Source organism: Polistes dominula, unplaced genomic scaffold (genome assembly GCF_049000335.1).
Source record: "Polistes dominula isolate Pdom_NZ unplaced genomic scaffold, Pdom_raw_medaka contig_32, whole genome shotgun sequence".
Lineage (NCBI taxonomy): Eukaryota > Metazoa > Arthropoda > Insecta > Hymenoptera > Vespidae > Polistes > Polistes dominula.
This window is the reverse complement of record NW_028300880.1, coordinates 373,894-393,013: the sequence shown is the minus strand read 5'-3', so window position 1 is coordinate 393,013 and position 19,120 is coordinate 373,894. Positions and strand designations below refer to the sequence as shown.

Here is a 19,120-nt window from a genome sequence, read left to right as displayed (position 1 = left end):
GAATTTTCTTGTATGATTTTATTTATTTACATTATTTTATCGATCGAATTTGAGTTTTATCGACACCCACAAGAAGTTACCCCAGGTAGGTAGACTTCTTTAAAGATAAAAAGGATATCAAATGGAAGGGGAAAGAGATAAAGAGAAAAGAAAGAGCAGCAAGAAAAAGGTTGATGAGAAGAGAAGTGGAGTGAAGAGGGAAAAAGAGAGGGCTAGCTCACCAAGAGTTGTAGCTTCGTACGACCGGCAGTGAGAGCCGACATGCCGTTCCCGCCGCAGGCACTCGTTATCGTTGTTCGTCTGGTACCGGTTTGAGAGCTTCGAGACAAAGTTCCTTCGAGTTCCTTCTTCCCCTTTCAGCATCTCTCCTTAAGCATTTGTGCCTTCTTTCGCATACAAGTGCTCTGTTGTACCGTGCGCGCCCTCGCTTCCAACAAGTAATCTTTACTAAAGAGAAAAGGATATCATAAGGATATCATTGTAATAGCGTTAAAACTTGGAATAATATAAGGATTATATTGTCAGTACCAAGAGGATAAAAAAAAAAAAGGAAGCAAGAGAAAGAGAGCTACGTTTCCTGAAATTAAAAAACAAGTTGGAGAGGAGACTTGTTCCTTATCCTTTTAACAATTTAAAAAGATTACAAGAACTTCCTTCTTTCTCTCACACTCGTTCTGCTTTTTCTTTTTTTTTTTCACCTCTCCCACTTGCAACTCCTCCTGTAGCATCCGCCTGCCTCTCTCTTCCTCTCTTTCTCAGTATCCCCCTTGTTCCCACCTTTCCCCTAAACGTTCCTCGTCGAAGGCGCGAGGTAGACGGCACCGTGCGCTACGTAAACCGCGCACAGGGGATTTCTAAATTCCTTGGGCGCGGGAGAGTTTTAGCGAGGTTGTAAATATGGCGTGTGAACGGTGGTGCTCAGAACGTGGCGACTATGAGGCGACCGGTTCTTCTTCTCCTTCACAATGGCCTTACGTACTACTACTCCTGGTCGTTCTGCTTTGCTGTAGCTCGTCATCCCTGGCGATTGGTCAGTCTGGTGAGTAAGCCCATCTCTGCCCATCTTCTTATCCTTCTTCTATTCTTCTATCTGTAAAGAGAAGAAAAGGATAGGAAAGGATTTTCCTTTAGGACAGTAATGCGTTAAAGTCCTTCAAAAACTGAAATGAAAAAGTTTGGGGAGAAAAAAAGAGACAGAGAAAGAGAGAAGGACTGAGACGAAGAGAGAAAGGAGTGGGAGAGGAACGAGCAACGCAAAGAAGAAGGTTGTCCGCTACGAACAACCTCAAAGAAAGAGAAAGATAGAAATACAGTCGCGAGGTCGGGTAAGAAGGATAGCGAGTTTGCTGACGCGACGAAGACGAAGAGGAGAACGAAAAAGAAAGAAAAAAAGACAGAAGGAGAGAGAGAGAGAGAGATATATAGAGGGGGAAGGGGAAAAGTTAGCCTGTTGAACGAGCAAGAAACGCCTCTTCCTACGCAGGCTACTACGCAATTCCATCGAGTCTCAACTCCTTCTCATTTCAAACACTATTTTAACCTCGAGATTACAGATTCACCTTTGTTTCTAGTCCTATTACGTTAACGCTTTTTCTAATCTTCTAAACATATACAAACCTTCTCTCACGGTGAGAATATTTCTTCGAAATTTTTGAATTTCGCGCCAGAATCCCCTAACGTCTTTCTCGTCCTTCGAATTCGTTTGCTCGGTATCTTGTTTTCTTATTTTTTTCTTCATATTTCTTCAGTTTTCTCTCTGAAACATATATTTTCTTTAGTTGAACACTTATAGAATTTATTTATGGTATTTTAGTTGTTGAAAATCTTTTTTTTTAACAGTTATTTTATTAAATACACGGGATAACGTTCGTACCTTAAACCTTTGATGAGATTTTTTCTCGACTGCCTCTGATTGGTCCAAATTTCAGGCCATTTATGAATTTTTATTGGTCGATCACGGTGACCATAGTCTCACGCTGATTGGCTATTACTTATAGATAATATTTGAAATATTTTCAAACTATTTTTTAAATGCATTTGAGGAAAATTTCTAGAATTTTTCTTAGGTCACGTTCCAAACTATTAAATGACTTATAAGATTAAAGGAAAGAGAAAAAAAGCGAGAGAAAATAAAGATTTGTGTGCAGGAATTACAATCTTGAGAATGTAAGCGGCTCGTTTAAGGAGATCATAAAATGAGATATGTGCATCGTCGTGCAGCACGACAAGCGTTTTACCCAAGGGTTCCACTAAACGCTTGATTATTTTGTCCCACGATATTTTCATACATTTTCCTCGATTAATTAAAATACATAATCGATCTAAAGCTTAATCGATATTCGTATACTAATCAATTTTGGTATGATGCCTAAGCTTCGTATTTTGATGATTTAGATTGTGTATTTCATTGCATACAAATATTTATTATAATATCAACTTCCTAACTACGCATAAATATCTTTCTATATCTCTCTATTTCTCTTATGTTTTTTTTTTTGTTTTCCTCTCACTGTCCTTCTCAAACTACTTGTTTCACGAACGAGCGTATATAATTCCTTCGATACAGTCGTAAGTTGTATAAGTTACTTACGATGTTCGTGCTAACATAACGGGTGACTAATTTAGATTTAACAATCATTTAATCGTAGTATGCTGATGAAATCCTAATTCAAAATCACTCATCACTTCTATATTAAAAAAACAAACAAACACAATTATTAATTTAAAAGCTGTTTTGACTACTCTCATTCAGGAAAGCAACCATTTTGAAAATAAACGAAATGGCGCAATATTCAAAATTCAAAAACGAGGCAATTCACATAGTCGCATATTTTTACTAACTGCGAAGAACTATAAAATCGATATAATAGAAACAATAAAACTTTTCCTTTGACAACTTATACTCAAGTTGATGTTAGAATACATTTTTACCTGACCGCATTTTATGTCGCTGCGAATCTATTCCCACTATACTTTGTCCTCATTTTTTTTATCGCTACCAATGGCTATACGTAGACATATATACTTTGTACATTACAAAGCTGACTAGAAATCATAGCCATCAACTTCTTCTTCTTCTTTTACTTCCAAATGCGTTACCTAAACACTAAATTATTCAAACTATAACTTACATCTCTCATACGTTACGCATGTGATATTTCCTTTTTCCTTGAAATCAATATTTTCTACAAACAAAATTTTTCATTTAAAAATCATCTAATAATAATTAAAAAAGAATAGAAAAGTTCTGTGAAACTTCTACGAGTCGTTTTATCTCTTTCCCCCTTTCGATTCTGTGAACAATCTTGTTCACATATGGTGTAGGGATATAGACAAGGGTTCTTCTTAACAACAATCTTTGAAATGGTGAGAGAAGCGTCGAGTTCGAGTGCTTTTCCTGCCGTCAACGCGATCATTATGATTCAAGACTGTGAAAGAACTTACAAGTGAGCGATTGAAAGAGTTCAACGAGTGGCCACTCGTCCTACGTACTAAATGTTTTGCGTTTCTATTGCTTACTTATACACACGTCTCTGTATACACCTATATTTACATGCTACATTTGAATCTAGAATATTACTACGAATCTAAACTCAAAATTAAATTCGCACGATTTAAAGGAAAGTATATTATTTTAAACAAAAATTTCTGAAGTCATCAGGAAGTTTTAAGCTACACTCGTTGATGTTCTTAGAAGTTTTTTTTTTTTTTATCATATTCTTTTAAATAATTACTCAGTTTTTTCCACTTCCTTTGAAAGAGAAAAGAAATAAAGAAATAAGAAAAAAAACTGAATGCGTTTAAATTCAGCGACATGTGTTTACCGTTTTATGTGCATACACACATATGCATTGTACAAATACGTTACTTACAAATTATTACGTATTTTTTCTTTTTTTCAGAAGAAAAAACAATTATTGGTATTATCGCAAAGATAAAAGTAACAATAAACGTTTTAAACATTTACATTTAACCTAATGTGATCTATAACGAACTAAATATAAATTACGTAAATAAAATAAAAGAAAAAATTCAAACGATTATATAATATATATATATATATATATGTATTGTACATATTATTATAATGATTATCTATGAAAAGTTAACCCCTTCTTAGATAGAAACGTTCACCCGATATCCGCTTATCTCTATGTAAATCATAAATACAACAAACAATTTCAAACTTTACTCGCGTGTTGGCTTCTGCTTCGTGCGTAGAACGTCTACCGTTCTCTGTAATCTATAGCTATTGTATTACATACATATATGTATACTTTACACCTGTTACACATGCATACCGACTTATGTTTGTAAACTTCCCCATTTTGCTATATAAAATTAACAACTTACAATATTATTTATAACATAATTAAATGATCCTTGATTTTTTAAACAATTTTTATTAATCCATAATTTAATTCTAATCTGACAAATATATAATCTACTATACTTGCAGGAAAAAAAGATAAATTCTAAACTTTCTTAGAAAAGAAAGTTCGAAGTTTATTTGAGCTTCTGCTTCTAAAATAACAGACGTATATATGCGTATATGTATGCCATATGTAGAGCCATAGTATACGAGCAACATAAAACGAAAGAGACGAAAAAGACTAAAATAAAACGGGACTAGTCAGTATGGTAAACGTATGTGACAAAGACGAGCGAGACGAATTTCGAAGAGGAAAAGGGTGCAGCCAGAAAACAAACACGCACGTGGCACCCTTTATACGGTCATTAAGCTGATGCGAACAAAACGTTTCTCGAATGATTATATTCGATTGCTTGCTTGCTTGCTTCTTCTTCTTCTTCTTCTTCTTCCAAGTCTCGAAAGCTAATAAACAATGTTTCTAAATGAGCCACCACGGCTTCTTCCTAAAGGAACGTTGACTTTCTTTCTGTGACGACATCACTTGCTTCGTAAATAAAATCTTCTTATCTAAATACGTTTATTGAATATCTTCTAATGCGACCAGGTGTACGAAATTCCTTTTCTACGCGTGCGTTCTTCCACGTCTTGCAAGCAGAGCTCGTACATAATAACATTCGTATACATGACACGCTTCTTCGTAAATGAATGTTTAACTTCTCCCAATGACGATACTGTTTACTTTGATTTGTAAACGAAGCCTTTTTATCTGTAAACATACATCGAACATTTTTGAATATTTTATCAGTCGTATAAAATCTGCAAAAGAAGATATCATCATTATTTTTATTTTAAATTTATACGTTTTTTTTCGAATCTAGGATAAATACAATCAATTAATATCGTTGAATTTCTTTGAATAAGATCATCGATAAATAGATTTTCGACGAATTGGATGAGAGAACATATAAACTATACTCGAAGCGCGAAAATGCAACGAGTTCGATGAACTCGAGCTTCTCTCTCGGTACATGCTCGTAAGCACACGCGTGTAAAGCGTTGTAAAAATATACGTTGGACTTATCTATGTGCATATATACATAACTATATCTATATGCATACACAGGACATATGTATTTATATATATATATATACACATAGATGCGCATGTTTAAAACGTACTCACACGTGCGTAGGTGTAACGGAGGAGGCCAGGCAAATGCTTAGAATGGTCTCCGCGTAGAGAGAGGGCTTCAAACCGGAAGCTTGTCGACCAATAATACAATCCCTTCCGTTTCTCCTTTTTTTACGATTAGTTGCATGTTTTTTTGTTGTTTTTTTTTTCTTATTTATCTTCTATTCTATAATAATCATCATTATTAAAAATATTAACCATTTAAATTGATGTATATAATTTACAATAAAAATTGTAATATAACTAACTTATAATAATAAGATTGACCAGTGGATAAGATGATAATCACGATCACGATGATTTATGCTTCTTGAATAATTTAATCTGGATGATTCAAATATCTTATTACATTGATGATGTAATTATTAATCAAACTGTGCTTGCTTATAATTATCATATAGCGTTGTTTAAGATATCTGTCCGTACGATAGCTATTTAGATCTGTTTTTTTTGGTGCAGCATCTGAAAAAAAAAAGAAATAAAAATATAAGAAAGAGAAATTATCTTTCGTTCACACGAGTAGGTCAATATCGTGGTTTTAAAACGAAGCAATGGGACTATAACGAATGATCGATCGAGTTTCCTTCAACGTGTTTGTTTGTAAGTGTTTTGTTAAGAAGAAAAGAACGTTCGGTTATCATCGTAGCTTTCTACGATAGAGAAATTCAACCGCGAAGATATAACCGAGGTTTATTATCTTTTCTCTTTTTTCCATCCATGAAATTGACACTTAACTTTTACGTTTTTAAATACCGAAGAGATAAAAAAAAAAAAAAAAACAGCAGAAAAGTAAATACAAAAGATGTAGCAACCATCTTTACAAACATTTAAATATTATAATGTATTACATACATTATAACGACCTCGCATTTATCTAAAATATTCTTCGAAATCGTATACGCATTACGCAAAAAAAAAACTTAATCGTTTTTGGTAAATTTAATAATAAATCGTGCTTCGTTGAAGTAACAAAATCAATTCAATGTTTAATTAATTACCCCGATATGAATATTCTAACACAACTTCGACATTAATTAGAGAATTTTATCTATACGTCATTGTTATTAAAATATGGTACTAATGTAAAAAAAAAAAAAAAAGTTGTATCAAAAATGAAAAAGAAAATTCAACACAAGTGTCTTTATAACTGAATATTTTTTCCTCAAAACTATTCGAGAAAAGATAATAAAGCTAGATAATATTGAGTTACAGACTGCAGTGGTCTAGAATAACCAGTTTTTTTTCTTTCTACTTCTTAGAATAAAATACATCGGATTAGAAAGAATAATAGAAAAACAAAGACGTATTCATAACGTAGTAGACAGTAGACATGAGAAGATTATCAACGCATTTGAATTAACCTTGCTTTATAAATCAACTGATTAATTATTACCTATCCGCGGTTAAATCTTTTTTGAAAATTATTCAAGTTATGCATTTCGCTCTTTTATTTTCTCTTATTCTCTCTCTCTCTCTCTCTCTCTCTTTGTTTTTTTTGTACCTACACGGTTTCGTGCTCGCGTCATTATACTGTTCACTGGCCTGAAAATCCTTGTGGCGTATCGACGAGCTCAGGACACCGTCACCGATCGTGCCTTTTGAAGAATACTTTCGAGACTAACCGATCCCCCTTTCTGTACGCTCAACCTATGTATGTCGGTGTGTTTTGTACATCGTTCACACGCGTTTAAACTAATTAATTATCTCCCTACCAACGTTATTTTCAAAGCCATAAGCAAATTCTAATTTTGGTAATTCCGTCGAATATTCCGTTCATATCAAATTATAAATTTTCAATTATGTACACAAGAATATCGAAATTATTTAGGTGTCACTTTGATAACTCTATTTACAAAGTATAAAAACGGAATCATACGTTATCAAACATTTATATCTCTCGTACAGACTTCTTCGTCGTTTAAACGATATTTTATATAGTATATATAATGTTATATATTTCATGAAAATAAGTAAAACAATAGTTATTTGTTTCTTTTTTTCTTCTCATTCTTTAGTGAGAAGTCGACCTTAGTACTGTAAATCAGAACGATTTCTCCAAGGATCATACAAAAGCGGTACCACGGAAGGGAAAGCGTACATAACGTTACTTCCCTTTGCCGTTAGTATTTCGACAGTATTCATTAAAGATTTTCATTGCTAAAGCAAAAGTTACAATACTTATTACAACATTATTTGATATCTTTAAAATCTAACTATTTAATATTACATATTTTTTCTATCAAAAAGATTTGACAAAGATTTCCTATCGAAATAGCGAATATGCTCGCGAAAGATAATCGAGCTTAGATTGAGAGAGGAAAAATGGTTATTATGAAGCTTATATATATTGCTATAGGGGTTCCCCTCTCGAACGGGAGAACGCAATTGTACTTCATCGTCGCATTGTCGTTTAAATGGCTCTTCATATGCACAAGAGCGATCGTGTTCGTCAACGGCAACGTATTGCAATGCGTTCGTCGTGCCTTTTAGAAGAAAATGAACGTGAGACACGTGCGTTTTGTTCTAATAATATAACTTTGTATATATATTTATATGTACAAGTATGTTAGGTGTACGAAGCACAGAGAGAATAGACAAGGATTTACACGAGTCATCGTTTTGTCTGAAAGAAACGAGTAATCTTTAAAGTTCTATTGACGTAATCATCTTCTTTAGCAGCTTCCTCGATCTTACGAGAATTTTTAACGGACATATCTTGAAAAGAACAAAAAAATGATTAATGGAGTGTATAGGGCTATACTCGTACAGTGTTATACGCAATCCTTTTCATCTTCTTCTTCATCTTCTTCTTCTTCTTCTTCTTCGTTAAGTCTTATAAGAAAACTGAACTTGTACAAGAAAGAGAAAAAGAGAAAGGGAGAAGGAGAGTATACTTTTTTTTTTCGAGACGTCGTTTATTTCTTTTTTCTTGTTTTTTCCTTCTCCATCTTCTCCTACCATTTTCCATGATCAAGCTTGGCGCCAGACGTAAGATTCTTGAGTGGCTCGTGCGACCAACGCAACAGGATTTAACCCTCCAGCTATGTACATAATATTCTTCTCCTTTTTCTCTCTCTTTCTCTCCCTTTTTTCTAATTACATTTCACAATCAATTTTTTTAACAACACTATTATTAAACGATTAAAAATACGATCTAGAAACGCAAGATAAATCGCGTTGCAATGGATTTTCAATTTAAATCGATCGATAATAATCGAAATTATCATTTTTTTTCTATTAACCAATCAGAATTCATGATTTATTTCGACCAATCAAAATTCATTATTTGTGTTAACCAATAAAAATATTGTCTGTCTCGACGTCATAATTTTCCGCGAAATTCAAATGAAATTTCGAAAGAGTACTTTTTCGAGGAAACTATAACGTTGAGCCAGTTACTTCTTTTGTTATGTTTCTTTCGTTGAGAGCGTTGAGAGAGTTGAGAGAGATACATAGCAATTATCTGTCATTTAAACTTGTGAATTATATGTCTCCGCGACATCTGGCAATAAACGAAATTCCACAAAACGGGTCGAGCAAGCTCGTGACGTGTCACTTGCTTTAGAACGCCAATCTTATGCTAGAAAATGCTAGAAAATGTTAGAAAAAGGAAACGGATCACCGACCGATGCATAGATAAACATATTTACGCATAAAACAACTTGGAAAAATATTTTTCATTTATAAACACCGGTCAAAGATTAATAATTGCTACGTCGCATATGTTATCACATATTTCTATTATATTTAATCGTAGGACAAAAACAGTGCAGTTTCTAAGAATTTTGAACGTTACTTTTGTCATTAAATAAAAATGAAAAAACAATATCTCGATCGTAGATCTAGGTGCGATAAACGTCATGATTCGTAGAGAGTGAAAAACAAAGGTAACAATAAGAAGAGAGATCGTGAAATATCGGTGTGACGTTTACGATCGAAACTAACTGCATCGTTTCGACTTCGTTCGGTCCCACGATCCGTTGTTATCTCTAATTGTGTAATGGTACCTCGGAGAATGTTAGAGAATCGGGTCAGAATGTATGGACGACGACGTTCCTTTCCGGCGAAGGGACTTCTCATTATTCTCGCAATAATTATGCGAAGATATTGCACTAACAACACGTGTGATACCTTTTTTTTTTTTTTCTTTTAAACCATCATTGATCTATATCGTTAATCGTTTATGATTATTGATTTACAAAAGAATTTGGAAGACTTGAAAAAGACATCACATATGCAATAGGTAATATTTTTATAATAAAAAAGAACCTTATCTATCCGTTTTTTTCCTTCTTGGATTCAGATGATGACATAAAAATTCTTGAAATGAATATAGACTAACAGGATTTATATCAGTTTGTATTTCCGGACGCGATAGACAGAAGTTTATGCAATATTCACATCCTCTTGCTGATATTTTATTCGTTTAACCGGTGACATAACTGTATACACATAATAATGTTAATGTGTCCATGGTAGTTCCTTTCAAAACTTTCCAACTTAGTCTAGTCAAATCAATGGTCGGTACCAACCGATTGATGTTGTAGTTTTTAAATGAACCTAGAAAAGAATTTACATATATATTATTAATCAAGAAAATAATGTACAATTTATATGCATTGATTTAAAAAAAAAAAAAAAAAGAGGAATAGTATAAGGAAAAATCTTTGTTTATAGAAGATATAAAGGAAAATCAAGGCAAGCTGTATTGTGACAAGCCCTAAGAACGGGTTCTCCCCGATGCTATTTTTACGGGGTGTCGCGTATGATACGGGACAATCGTGAGTCACGTTTTAAAAACTGGTTCCGTGCTTCGTATGCAGTTACCCGCATTCTTATACTTGCGAGAAGACACCCGAGTCGTGCGATTTATGCGCGTCGTGCCACTCTTTGCCCTATGTCTCTTATTACCTTTTGATTAGAAAAAAAAACAAGACAAAATCTATCAATTCTATTACGAAATATAACATTACGCATATCTTGATATCATAATTAAATCCAAATTTAGACTCTAGTATCTTCTCTTGATTTTCTCTTTGAAATAACATCTGTTTTGAAATATATTAATTTTCTGAATGTATTAAAGGATGAAGCTAAAGTAAAGTTGAAAGGAGACTTCTTGATGAAGTTACCTTCGAGAGAGACGATATTTTCCAAGGTCGTCCAACGATCAACTCCGGTCAAACTCGATCGGTCGATTACCCAGCGGCGCCTACTCCTCCTACTTTACTTCCCCCTCACCGGCTTCTTCTTCTCTATAAACTTATGGAATTTTTATTTCGTTTCTTCGGCGACGACCTACGCTCATCTCGACTTCGTTCAAGATCTCGAGAAACCTTGAAGTTAACACGACTTGTAAATTTCACAAGATATAATCTTTATCCTTAATTTATCTCTTTCTCTTTTTCTTCATTATTGTATCAACAAAATAAATGACTCAAATGTTATCCTACAATTTGTACATGAAAAAAGAAACAATGTATTAATTTATTACAACACTTTGTGAGATGTTGAACGAGAACACCCTGTAGATGTCATCAATATACACAGATACAATGCATATACAGATGCATCCCAGACGACGCATTCAATGGTCAACGACGTTTTCGATTTGCGGATGAAGCTAAAGGGTCGCTGGACTCCGAAGAATCGATTCTTTATGCCGTCGACGTTTCTCTTCCAGACGCGGAGAAGAATCTTTCGTGCGAATCACGAACTCTGTCGTTCCTTACATTACATTTTCATTTTCTTCTACTTGGAATAATCAAGATCCTTGAAGATTTAACAACGATTACAAAAGTATAGAGACATCTTTGACGTTCTATTTTTGTTCTAGCAATTTTTCTTTTTCACCGTGAACCTGAAACAAAATTAACATGATTTTTAATCTCTATCTTAGCATATAAAATTTTGTAGAAAATATTTGTTTACGATTTGTAAATAATCTTATTGAATTTAGTGTATTGAAAAAGACGCAAAATGGTGAGAAGATATTTGTCGTAGGTAGAACTACATAGATAACACGAGATCTCGCGTGTGGGTACTAATTATGTTTTGCTTTGCTACGCGATCAAAGATAACGCAAAGATGTTGAAAAATCCAAACGTTGAGAGAGAGAGAGAGAGAGAGTAACTCGATGGAAAAGCTGAGGGAACGTATCTCCGAGAAATAAATAAAAAGAAAGAGCTGCAAATAAAAATAAAAAAAAAAAAAAAAAACAAGAAAAAAACTTCTGACGGAAATGGTTTTTAATTTAAAAGATGATAAGCGCCGTTGTGTGAATTTTCTTTTAAAAAGATAAATGATAAATTGAGAATACTATAAAACGATCATTATATGAAATACAAAATAATTAATAATATTCTATAAATAATATTGATTTTCCAACAAATTCTGGAACTCTCGGATCGTTCGATTATCTATAAAAAAAATATCTCTTCCTATTATTTCGAATTTAGAACTAATGATCTACGTATATAGTTTGTAATCTTTCCTACAATCGATTTGCCAACTCACGTTTTGTTTGTCTTCCAGTCATTACAGAAAAAAAAAATTAATAACCGTGACTCGAGTATGTTATTTGTTTTCAATATTTCTAATCATTTTTAATGAAATAAATTGTTGAAAACGCTTCGAAATAATTTAACTAAACGATGACAATTCGATTGTAGATTCTGTATAGTTCGTATCTACACATGCGTATCTTTATAGTAATTATGTGAGTAACATTGACATTGCCACACCATTTCCGGTCAAATAGTGTTCCATGGAGAATATAAAAGAGAGAGAGAGAGAGAGAGAATAGATACGTGGGTGTATCCTGAACAAAAGAAATCTTTTACAACGATTTGATCATAGATATTTTATATCAAAATTCTGTTTGCATCATGAAGCAATGATAAACAATTATATAATATCAAATTTTAATTTGTAATAAATCTCGATTATATTTATAAAAATAATAATTAATCGCTATACATTTTTAATTCATCATCATATTTTTCATCGATAAACTCTTGGCACTACAGTAAAAAAAAGTCCTTCTCATCTCTTTCACTTCAAAAACAAGATTAAACTATACTCATTAATAGCGTAAGATTAAAATGTCATACATAATTTAATGCAAAGGACACTCGTCGATAAAAACTTCCTTAAAAGTATATAGAACGAGGTCGTTGTTGCGTATACCGAATATGTCAAAATAAATTACTCCTCGGAGGACGTTCGTTTTATGCTTTCGCTTTTTTTTCCTTTTTTCCTAAGAAAGAAAAAAGAAAATAGACAAAAAATTAATTATTATACTGCGATTAAACTTGAAATAATTTGTTTTTTATATATCTAGCAATTGAATGGAATGATGTAAAAGAAAAGATCTATTTTATCACTCGAGAGTTACTTTGAAATAAAAAGAAGGGTGTGATTTTTTAAATGCTTCATCTAGTCAAATTATTATTCATTATTCATTAATTATTCTCTTTGTAAATTGCAAAGATAATAATGCGATCGTATAATATCTTTTGCGACAATAGAAATCATCGTGTCGTTATCCGAATAATTGGAAACAATTTACCAAATAGAATGTCCATAATTGCATGAGTGGTTTTCAGTATTCGTCCTTGACAAGTATAGACTAATCTTCGTATTTGCAAGGGAAATACCGTCTCGACATTTAATTTCCATTAGCACTGAGATAAAGACACCGTAAACATTTTCTTTCTTTCTTTTTCTCGATAGTTCAAGGCTGCATATACGTGTCAAAATTCTTTCTCCTTTATATTCTCTACCTTCCTGTTAGAAAATAGAAAAATAAATTCAATGCATTTAAGTGCAATAGTCGTTGGATCAATTTTTTGTACATAATATTTAGAAATATGCAATAAATAAAATATTAACAAGTCAATGTCGTCATATTCAAAACAATTCTATTACTTCCCTCGGCCATTAACGGTCAACAGGTTAGACGACGTGAATCATGTTCAGGAAATTATTATAGTTGTTGCTGACAGATGCGCGCGCTCATGCATACTCGCGTCATGGATTTTCACCTAAACATATCTTCGAGGTGTCACTAATGAATTTCCTCCTCTTTTATGCTTGACAAAACTTCAGATCCTTCTTCTTTGATCCAACATTCGCGTATTTTAATCCTAAAACAAGAAGTTAACGACTGTAAGATACATGTAATGATGATAAAAAAAGACATAGGCTTCGTATATTTTATTCCCGACGTCAGCTGGTATCATGGTGATCCGTTGCAACGCCAATCATTGCCTTATCCGGTTGATCGTTTGCCCTGCTTACTAAACTCGATGTATGTGTTGATATATTATACATTAAGTTACTTTTCAAAAAGTACAAACTAGTTACTTAATAGAAATCTGTTACTTCATTCAATTTTTTATAAATAAATAACATTTTTTGGTAAGCCAAATTCATTGAATTCTAAATAAACAGTTAGAGAATGCAAGGATGTTTAGTTCGTCAGTATTAAAGATCAACGAGTACATATACGATCATTGTGATTCATCGATGAAGAATAAATTGCCCTTACGCGTTAACTCGTCCTCGGCATACGAATTAATAACATTGAATTGGTCGTGCCTGTATAGGCACACGCGAACAGAATATGAATTAAAAGCTAGTCCTGTCTAATCCATCAAATGAATCTCTTCGACCTGATTCCAACTCTACATTTTAGACACTGAGTCATTTTTACGTTAACGTTTAATACTTTATATAGTTCATTCGATTGTTATTCATTTTTTACAGATTATGAACACTATGGATATTATGGAATCATGTCAAATGCAAAATCATCGATCGATTATAAATCTCCATATATTTCCTTCATTCCTGAAGGAGAACTACTCCATAGAGAACGTCGGAAGGCTATGGATAACGACAAGATAAATTCCGATAGAGAACCTCTAGTTGAATTGACTGATGACAAGAAGCAACAGCAACAGCAACAGCAACAGCAGCAACAGCAACAGCAACAGCAAGGGTCAGAACAAACTTCTATTAATCATCAGATAAATATGCAACTACAATCGACGCTTCAACAAAACCTGAAACAACAGGAACAACAGCAACAGCAACCACAAAAATCTCTTAATGTAACACAAAACTCACAATCAGATAATAGTTCCTATTCGACGATTAGTGGAGCACCAGAGATTCACGAGGCAGTTTCTAGCACCACTCCAAGTATAATGGTTTCTACACAAAAATCTGAAGTTACGTCCAAGAAGTCAGTTGTTGTATCTCAGCCAATGAATCCAGTACGTTTAGTATATCTTCTGAGCTATTTTCTCCTATAAAAATATTATTATTTTTAATCTTCTATTAAAAGGAATTACATTCGTTTTATCAATATGAGCTACTAACTTGAATAATCCATTTTTAGGTAACTGGAAGTGCTACACAGCAACGACCTGGTAACACCACTGAGGAATCGGATATTAATGAAGGAGGCTATGTCAGTGAAGCAGTCAACAACGATCAAAGCAAAAAGGTTCCAGAGGTTTCGGAGCCTACCACTGCAAAAGACAATAGTAATGAAAAGGAACAGTCAGATACAGATATAGGTGACATATCCATCACCAAGTTTTCTGATATGAATTCATTCAATAAATCACTCACACAAAACAATATCACCAAGACCGAGATGGATACACATCAGTATTACAACAGTTCATTCATCATTGATGAAAAATTTGCAAAGTCATATTGGGTTGACATGGATAATCATCCTGATCTTCGTGTTAATAATTTGCTTAGCAAAAGTCATCGTCGTGCAGCAGTAAGAAAATGATCTCTTCTCTCTTTTTTATAACAAAACAATGAATATTAATAAATAAAATGCATGTCTATCTCATTGTTGTTTAGACCGTCAAATTGAAATTTGACTTCCCATTCTATGGTCACAAAGTTCGTAATATTACCATTGCAACGGGTGGCTTTTTATATACTGGAGAGTATGTACATAGTTGGCTAGCTGCCACTCAATACATTGCACCACTTATGGCGAATTTCGACACAAGACTTTCCAATGAAAGTTTTGTTAAATATGCCGATAATGGTGAGCAATACATATATAAATCTTATTCCTATCATTCTTACATACTATCTAACTATTACAAATATTTCTAGGTTCTTCATTTACGGTCGAATGGGAAAAAGTTTATCTGCAAGAGAAGCAGTCAGATGGTTCATTTACTTTCCAAGTAACTCTGCATCAAAACGGTGACATCGTTTTCGTCTATTCTGTTATTCCTTTCATAGTAGAACAAATAGAAGACACTACACATCCTGTCAAGGTTGGACTCAGTGATGCTTACATTATGGACAGGACAGTATTCTGTAAGTCTTATATTTGTTCTTTTTTCTTGTCTATTTTCGCAGACAAAAGCCTTTCGTTTTTTTCATCAGTTGCTCTAGACATGTCACAGACTTACTTGAGTGTAGTCTCGATCTCCACCTGGTATCGTTTAATTTTAGCATAACGTATAAAGACTGGCTGGTTGCCAGTTCTAAAAACGTCCTATGAGATTACTGGAACACAGTCCATCCTATTCTCTCGTTCTTTTTGTTTTTCTTCATTTTCTTCATTTTCTTCGTTCAAAAATTCTAAAAAGCGATACAAAAATGAATTAGAAATCTAATTTATTATTTATGCTTTGTTCTAATAGTTGTTCGTCGAAAAACGATCTACGAATACCATCGTGTCAATTTCAACAGACAAGACATCAAAAATTGGACGGTCATTTATTTGCGTGCATTACCCACTTGCTTGGAAATGGATAATTGCCACGATTGCATAACAAAGTTAACAGATTTTGATTGCAAATGGTGTCCCGAATTGAATCAGTGTAGTACTGGTACATTCAGATCACGACAAAACTGGCTATTAAAAGGTTGTGACATTAGACATATTAAAGAAGTGGACAAATGTCCATCACCAACGACTGTTTACAAGGAACAAGAAGAAGGACATGATCACGATGGACATGTGCATACAGAAGAAGATGCTAACATAAGTAAATCTATCGTGAAGAAGAAAAGTCCAGGAAACAGTCCTTTAGAACATAGTGAGTTTAGAAACAGTTAGACTTAATTAATTAAGATTCTAATTAATTAATAAATATTTGGAAGACTGCACAATGAATACCTTTTGCAGCTCGAGATAATATGAACATGAGTGTGTCAGGTATAATTGGAATTCTCCTTGTGGTCACTCTGATTGCTGGTTTAGGAGGATGGGTTGCATATGCATATCGTAATCCTCACAGTGCATCCGGACAAATGTTAATCAGGGTAAATTTAAATCTCTAACGTTCTATATTTTTAAATGGACTATTGTTCCTAATTACAAAGAGTGAATATTCATAATCCTATTGTTAATCTTTTAGTACCGACCAAGTCAGTGGAGCTGGCGAAGAGGGGAAGCACGTTACACTGCTGCAACAATCCATATGTGATCACACATAGGCAAAATATGAGAAAATTAACAGAAATGAAAGAATACAGAACTGCTGGACCAAACTTCCTACTAATTGTATACTACTGTGAACACCAGACACGACAAAAGTACATACCCATCTATAAAACGTTTGCTTGGACAATGAGAGAAGCATGTCCTTCCAGCAAAATTTGCAATAATACAAGTTAAGATCAAGTATATGCAGATCTATAAATATATATATATATATATATATAAATATATTTTATCATTGATTAACTACATTCAGATGTTTTGACCATGTCAACTTGTAAGCAAATGATGTGATCCTTGAAGAAGAGAATGCTGAAAATATCATTCCTACAAGAGGCATCAATGAATGAAATCTATGAGTTACTTATATAAACTATTTTATAAACAAACCAAGGATCAATGAGCTCGAACTCGCATTTGATGGACTCAGAAGCAACAATCAGGACACGATAGTGGCATGCATATTGCATTATTACAAAAGTTAAAAGTCTTGCGTGTAACATTGTCACATATAAAGACCTTTAACAAAAGTGTTTACTATACATGTTAATCGTTAAAATCAAATGTATAAAAGAGTGATTATAATACTCTCAGAAGAAAATGGTGAAGATCAAGGATGGGTAACTTAGCCTGAGTGTCGAGCATTTATGTGATTTTAGCAGCATGCGGTATATCTTGTTATTGTTTAAGAATTCGTTTTTTTTTTATCGTTAGATCAATTATTACAATGATATTGTTTTAAAGTATGTGATTTTTTTTTTGAATCGAAGAAAAATCAAGTCGAAGATCGCTCTCAAATAATATCAGTTTTTATCATGTGGTCACGATGAAACTATAGACATTATTTGAATGAATATTTACTTACCAATCTTAATTTTGTAAATGATAATATTCGCTTTGGTACATTCCAAAATTTTCGAAGAATATTCTATGGTTTATAATTTGATTGTAGTTTCATCGTTCCTCTAATACACAACACACTGATATGCGCACATATCTGCAATTTTAAATAATAATGAAAATGAGAAAATGTTAAAAAAAAATAGAAGATGATACAAAAAGATAAAAAAAAAAAACAAAGGAAAAATTTTATATCCATATTCGATGAATAATTATTAGATCACGATTGTATGTATATATAGTAGTTTTTTAAGGATAATATATATTATTTTTATCTAATTGTAAGCGAATTTACACTGTCTAAAGGTGCCTTTTAACAAATTTCGGACAAATTTTTATCCCTTAAAGAGCATAATAATAATCTATTATAATATTTTTTTAAAAGATGCAATTATGTATTTTGAATATATGAAGTTAATTATAGAAAATTGATATTTAATTAAAATATCATTTAGAAAATATTCGTTCTATCATAAATAAATACGAATTTTTCGAGAGAATGTAATAATCAATTAAAAATTTTGTTAATGATATGATATTATTTTATTATGAATAAAACAAAAATATGTATCTTTGGATAATATTAATAATTAACGCCTTAGATATCAAGAAAACGCGCAGAATAAAAAAGCAAACAAATTTATAAAAGAATCCCTATTAGTTTAATAACATTGTACGATTTAACTCATAGTTTGTGATAATAAATATTATAATTATTACGATTTTGTTGTTGTAAATCAGACATTTTCCACTTTTTCGCATACAATTACTCGGGATTTAAAATACAGATACCTGCATATTAATAATATACTAAAAACAATTAAAATACTTTTGTATAATTATTCAACGCATTAACTTATATTAATTATTAATATTATTCTAAAAATGTGCGAAATATTAAATAAAAATGATAAAAATGTATAATAAATTACTCACGCTTACGACCGGCTCGTATCCACTTGAAAACAGTAATGCCATTGCCAACGTAAAGTCACGCATGCGCACTAGGTTATCCTCAGTAATGCCAACGTAAAGTCACGCATGCGCACTAGGTTATCCTCAGTAATGCCAACGTAAAGTCACGCATGCGCACTAGGTTATCCTCAGTAATGTATATACTTCACTCAAATATGGGGTATCGTTAGACCCCCGTGACAATAAT

The 19,120-nt window shown here is 32.8% G+C and overlaps 1 protein-coding gene and 2 long non-coding RNA genes across 8 annotated transcripts; 1 reads left to right on the top strand and 2 right to left on the bottom strand.

The window, feature by feature from the left end:
- Positions 1 to 3: 3 nt before the first annotated feature.
- LOC149033539 (uncharacterized) lies at positions 4 to 838 on the bottom strand. The gene is made up of 2 exons (XR_016177769.1): positions 699 to 838; positions 4 to 447 (listed from the first exon to the last, which is right to left on the bottom strand). It is a non-coding gene; the product is annotated as an uncharacterized LOC149033539 (long non-coding RNA).
- l(1)G0289 (plexin domain containing lethal (1) G0289) lies at positions 443 to 18,680 on the top strand. Of its 2 annotated transcripts, XR_001476163.2 has the most exons (9): positions 443 to 1,039; positions 14,334 to 14,845; positions 14,971 to 15,366; positions 15,453 to 15,645; positions 15,717 to 15,926; positions 16,256 to 16,654; positions 16,744 to 16,880; positions 16,976 to 17,230; positions 17,315 to 18,680. XR_001476163.2 is itself a non-coding variant. In XM_015327419.2 (8 exons), the coding sequence occupies exons 1-8, from the start codon at positions 898 to 900 to the stop codon at positions 17,042 to 17,044; spliced, it is 2,058 nt and encodes a 685-aa protein (XP_015182905.1). In that variant the 5' UTR covers positions 443 to 897; the 3' UTR covers positions 17,045 to 18,680. The 2 variants fall into 2 exon arrangements, 1 of the variants encoding a protein (XP_015182905.1); XM_015327419.2 differs by having other exon boundaries at positions 16,976 to 18,680.
- Positions 953 to 19,033, bottom strand: LOC107069810 (uncharacterized). 5 transcript variants are annotated; one of them, XR_016177767.1, is made up of 15 exons: positions 18,895 to 19,033; positions 17,924 to 18,055; positions 16,022 to 16,193; positions 15,207 to 15,388; positions 14,952 to 15,103; positions 14,697 to 14,878; positions 13,494 to 13,711; positions 13,135 to 13,348; positions 10,697 to 11,424; positions 9,834 to 10,124; positions 5,813 to 6,026; positions 5,556 to 5,730; positions 1,874 to 5,138; positions 1,618 to 1,756; positions 953 to 1,090 (listed from the first exon to the last, which is right to left on the bottom strand). It is a non-coding gene; the product is annotated as an uncharacterized LOC107069810 (long non-coding RNA). The 5 variants fall into 5 exon arrangements; XR_016177754.1 differs by lacking the exon at positions 18,895 to 19,033 and adding an exon at positions 12,677 to 12,822; XR_016177762.1 differs by lacking the exon at positions 18,895 to 19,033 and adding an exon at positions 8,332 to 9,729.
- Positions 19,034 to 19,120: the final 87 nt, after the last annotated feature.